Source organism: Cariama cristata, unplaced genomic scaffold (genome assembly GCF_000690535.1).
Source record: "Cariama cristata isolate BGI_N322 unplaced genomic scaffold, ASM69053v1 scaffold19972, whole genome shotgun sequence".
NCBI classification, from domain to species: Eukaryota; Metazoa; Chordata; class Aves; order Cariamiformes; family Cariamidae; genus Cariama; species Cariama cristata.
This window is the reverse complement of record NW_009605752.1, coordinates 24,226-29,789: the sequence shown is the minus strand read 5'-3', so window position 1 is coordinate 29,789 and position 5,564 is coordinate 24,226. Positions and strand designations below refer to the sequence as shown.

Here is a 5,564-nt window from a genome sequence, read left to right as displayed (position 1 = left end):
ACAGCTTATTCTCATTCTCAGAAGATCAGGCCAGAATTAAAAGTGGTTAAATAAAACAGATTGTACCACTTCTGCAAGTCACCTTGCACCAATGGAGTTCTCTGCCATCTGTTTTAGGGTTGTTAGTTATCATGCTACTCTTCCTGCACCACACCAATGAGGATACTGCATTTAAAATTCTTTTAAATTTTTTATTTAAGAGCTACCTTTTGTGGTCTGATTCTGTCTGTACTATCCTGAAGAGGACGAATCTGGGAATATTAGAAAACCGGTTAGCTAGCTATCTGGAGCATTTGAGCAATGTTAAGTCAAGATACCCTTTCAAGGACAGGAATTGACTACGGGATCACTTCTCATGCAGAAAAGGCACTGGCATTTCTTTTGAAATGCCTAGAAATACCAAAAGAGCAAATAAACACTCAGTGACTCAAAGGTAAATTTATATATACCTGTGAGACAGCATGTGCTGTTTTGTATACGTTAATTTTCATGGGAATTGTCTTTGGAGAAGTTAAATACTTGAGGCAGGTAGACTGCAAATGTATTTTTTTCCACAAGAGAATGGAGTTTCCTAGTTTTGACCCTGAAGAATAAGTCAGAGTGCAGCTTCTGCAAGTGTTGAGATGAAGGTCATTAACAAAAAAGTAATACATGAATTTAGGAAATCTGAGGACTCTCTCACTGACTCATGGCTCATTTTGTGCTGCAAGCACTCACTAGTGCTGCAGAGTTCTTAAGGGAGTCCCATTTGTAATATAATAGCAAGACCATATTATAATATAATAAGAATAGCAAAAAGGGGCTATGTTTCTAGTTTTCTAACATGGAATGGGAGGAGATGTAAAGAAGAGGTTGCAAGAACTAGGGTAAGAACTCATTTCCCCATCTTACTGATGCACAGTCAGACCAAAGCGCTGTCTAAATATTTGCATGTGTGAGTCATATTTACGGTACGCTCAGAAAGACTTGTGCGTGTTTTCCATGTAGGTCCCTGCTTCTAAATGAAAAAATAATCAGTGTGTCCATATACAGGATACAAAGAATGGAGTCAAAACCCTCAAGAATTCCTCGAAGGATATCTGTTCAGGCCTCCAGCTCTTCACTAGGATCTAGAGCATTGACTGGAAACAGTTTAGCTGGTGCATATAGTGCAAGAGAATCTTCACGGAGATTGGAATCTGGATACCAGGTAATGTGTTTTGTCTCTTTCTATAAAGTATAAATTAATTTAATGTCTGTTTTTCACCCGGAAAAACCCTAAAACCTAGACACACCAAAAAAAAGGAAATATAAGGAAAAGTCCCACCCAGGGCCTTGCATTGGTGAACAAAAGCCGAGCTTAATTCTGAGATGCAAGGATTTAATAACCAGGCCAATGACAGTATTCTATAATGTGAACTGGTAGTTCTAGGTTTGCCATCTTTACCTGCTTTTGTTTGTAGCTGCATCTTTAAAAATCAGCTGTTCGGTGATTGAGGGGCATCCTGATACTATGGATCTGTTTTGGCACTAATCACTGCAGTCTTAAACCTGGGTAAACGGGGTTTTCTGTTGACAGGAGACAAGGATTTTCTTTGAATTTTGGTATGTATAGAGTGTTACACTTCATGTGTGGATGATGCAAAAAGTGCAGGAATACGTTATGGTGCTAGGAGTTGACAGTGGGCTGTACTGCTCTGTAGCACCTACTTTCTTTGCATTTTGTGAAGGTGAGAAGAGGACCTTTAGGCTTACATCATACTGTCATGTCAGTATGTTAATACAGCTAGGCTTTGTGTGCAGCAGACAGGACTGGGGTAAAGGCGTTTGCTGTATCGCCTGTGACATTTTACACTAACCGAATTGCTTTTGTGGGGGAGGGGAGCCATGCTCAAGAATAAGAAGTCACACTCTGCAGGTACTTTTGCTTTGAAAGGCTATTATGGGAAGTTGAGATTAAACTACTTCAGAAATTATTTTTGGCACTTGGAAACAACAGATGGCTGTTCTGCTCAGTTCTCTTATTATGTTGTTTCTGCTTATGTCAGCAGTTCTTACCTCAGTTTTGGGCCCAGAAATGTAAGCCCATTTGGGTCTTTGAAATTGCAGAAACTTAGCTCCGTGATTAAATGTTCATATTTTTTGATAAAATGGTTATGAATTTGGTCCCTGCTGACAGGCTATCTGGGACATTGTATTATGTAATGCCTTTTCCAGAAACAGTTTCACAAGTAATAGAGTATTAATTATTTTTAGCACAATCACAGGTGTATGCATTATATTTTGCCATATCTATCATGCATGTGTTCATTAGTATATAGGCTGTAGGGAGTGTCTAAGGGTAGTCTTCAGTCATTTTTGCTTTTTGGATTCCTACGCATTTTTTCACTGGCTGTTTGCTCAGCAAAACCAAATCAGATAGTCTTACTCTTCTGTAGAGATTTATGGACTCAGACAGTCTACATATCGCACTGAAAGCTGTTGATCAGAAAATGAGTCTTGAGCTGAACCGGTGCTGTGAAGTTAGATGTGTTACTGCTGTTACGAAAGTATAACACAAGAGTTATGTACTTTATTTCATTTATTACATGAATTGCAGTGTGTGCACTGCATGTTATCTTTTGACTACTTCCTATTGAGCAAAGTACTTCTAATCTGAGGAATAATCTTTGTAACACTTTGTGGTTAAAATAGAGGGGGAAAATAATTGTATAGAAGATTATGTTGTGCCCCTTCTTTGTGGTCCAACTCACAGAAGGTGGTCTGAGAGCTTCTTACACAAGGCTAGTGCTTAGTGATAAAGCATAGGGAAGTTCCCTCTCTTGACCAACCTTTGGTACTTAACAGGGTTGGTAGGGGCAAATTTCATTATTGCTTGCAAGTTAAGATTACAAGTGGCTGGGGCAAGAAGAAACAAATAGTCTAAATAAGATTAAGTCCAGTCAGGTAGGAATGGAATGGGCAGGCCTTTTCACTTTGTTCATCCATTCAGAAACCTACCTTAAAATATTAAGAGCTGCGTCAGTTCCAAATCATTTAAAAGATTTGTCATTTAGAAGAAAAAATCTATGACTATCAGTAGTGCTTTTGGTATATAGAGGAAAGAACTTGGAGACTTAGCTTTTTAATACAAAGTCATTTCTGCAGCTAGAGACCATACCTGATTATAGCTTAAGTCAGAAACTTTTGGAGACAGAGCAGTCAAACTTTCAGTATTTGGTTTCAACTAGGGCTAAAAAAAAAAAAAAAGTTTCTATTGGGTAGATTTGTTCTCCTTCCCCTTCCTTTTTTTTTTTTTTCAGACAGGTATTGTGTGTCATACACTTTTGAGATCAGTCTGGGTAGTAGCCTCTACTCATCTGAGGAGGCGTAACAAGTAGGTTAATTGTGGACTAATCTGATATACGTGACACAGCATTCTTTCTATGTGACTTATAGCACAAAAATCAGATCAGTGTAATGGTATGAGAAAAAAATTCTCATACAACGTTGTTAACCATTTTGTGAGAAATGAAGTGGAAGTTTGGGTTTGTTGTGTTTTTTGTAATGGAGTGATACGGTCCAGTGTAATGTATAAAATTCTTGTAAATGTTTTCCTGATCACGTTTTTCTGCTACTGAAAATAGACACCAAAAAGAGAATACCTTGTGTAATGCTTGAATTCTTAAGTTCTGACAAGGGATGTTAAGTAGTCTTAAGCTGAACTGAAGGAAGAAAGCAAACTGAGATTTGTTTGTTTAGTTTCAGATATAGCAATTTGTTTGATCTTTGCTGTCATCATGCCTGATCACCTACTTTCTCTTAGAGCTAATTTTTTGATACCCAATATGTAGCACTTTTTTCTTTCTGTTTTGGCCCTGGGACATCTTTCAAAGAAATGAGCACAGTGCAGAGATGCCAGAGCAACCAAATGCACTGTTGGCGTTAGAACAGTAGATGGTGTAGTGCCGTGAACTGGCTTTCGGTGCTGTGGTACTGAGAGCGTGTTGTTCTTGGATTAAGGTCTTTACTGTGGCGATCCAGACACTTAAAATAAGATTAAATTCTCAGATCTTCAGAATCTAACAGCTGGAGAAAACAGAAAGGCAAGTATTTCGAGACCAGTTAAGTCTGCAGGTGTGGCTCATATTAAGAACGTTTTAAGAGAGTTTTATTTTTGTCTTAAAGTTGTGTAGTCTTGTGCCCATGGGAAGATTATAAATATATGAAATAATTTAGAAACCTGGTGAATCCTATTGAGACTTTGAAATGTGAGAAGAGTTACTGGCTGATACTTTATTTTCAGGTTTAATTGTGCTTGTGAGAATGATGAACATGAATATTTCTTCAGCTTTTTAAATCCCAGCACTACAGAATTTAAGAAATAGTGACAGAAACTACTGTAGTTGTAGTATTAATAGCTCATAGAAAGAGGATGGACAAATAGTGACTTACAAACTCTGCTTAGATATAATAAAATGGTTGGATTTCTGTTACTTTTATTAATTTTCCTAATTCTAACAATTATTCTGTGGAGCAAATTAAATTGCAATGTCTTTTCTTAATTATCATCTATTAATTGAAATTCAGTGAAACTAGTAGTGTAGCACCTCATCCCTTAGGTTCTCTTAAAGATAGACAAATTTGTGTGTTAATTGTTCCCAGTTTCATTGTTAGAAACTTACCTTTGTAGCCAAGGGAAAGATTAGAACTCCTGAGTATCTTGGAAGAGAAAACACAAAAAGGACAGTTACAGTCATGGCCCTACAGACATAGATTTCAGATAATTTGAGCACTTTGTTCTGAGGTAATGCAGCAAACAATGTTTATTTGCAGGACTGGCTTGCCAAACAGTCTTTAGTTTGAATCCACAGGTTGATATGCATAACAGTGTCCTTGAACTGTATCTGAAATCGACTAGTAAAACTATTTATCTTATTTCTTAAGTCCAGAGTGGTTTTATACCCAGTGCTGTTTACTGTTTTATGGTGGTCTTCAAAGTTGGTGATTTACAAGAAACTTAGAGACACAGAAGTTTCAATTTTGTGGTGAAAAATGGAAATGTGTTTTTGCAGCTTGCCTGAAAGGTAATTGGCATTAATAATGACTAATTTGCAAGCCTTCCCGACCAGTAGCACAATGATGGATTATTAGAATAGTCTGCAGAGAAATAAAAAACTTAAGCAGTGGTAAAAGGGAAGTATTTAAGACTTGGAGAAGATACTGTGTAATTTGCAGTAGCGTGGTATTTTTTTAAAGCAGTAATAACGTGATGACATAGTTTACATTTGTTGTCCCATCTATTTTACTAGTACAGGACATGCTCCTTATGTAAAAAAAAAAAGAGAATTTCTGGTAGTAGGCAGAGAAATAAAAAACTTAAGCAGTGGTAAAAGGGAAGTATTTAAGACTTGGAGAAGATACTGTGTAATTTGCAGTAGCGTGGTATTTTTTTAAAGCAGTAATAACGTGATGACATAGTTTACATTTGTTGTCCCATCTATTTTACTAGTACAGGACATGCTCCTTATGTAAAAAAAAAAAGAGAATTTCTGGTAGTAGGCACAAAACATGACTTTTCTTTCCCCCCCCCCCCCCCCCCCCCC

General features: G+C 37.2%; 1 protein-coding gene across 2 annotated transcripts in view; it reads left to right on the top strand.

Moving 5' to 3' along the window:
- The first annotated feature begins 970 nt into the window (after positions 1–970).
- MARCH7 (membrane-associated ring finger (C3HC4) 7, E3 ubiquitin protein ligase) overlaps positions 971–5,564 on the top strand; it is a 20,994-nt gene continuing 16,400 nt past the window's right edge. The window contains exon 1 of one of the 2 annotated variants that reach the window (XM_009696115.1): positions 971–1,189. In XM_009696115.1, the coding sequence (XP_009694417.1) occupies positions 1,043–1,189 (147 nt within the window). In that variant the 5' untranslated portion in view covers positions 971–1,042. The remainder of the gene's footprint in view (positions 1,190–5,564) is intronic. The other variant, XM_009696114.1, reaches the window with a different exon arrangement.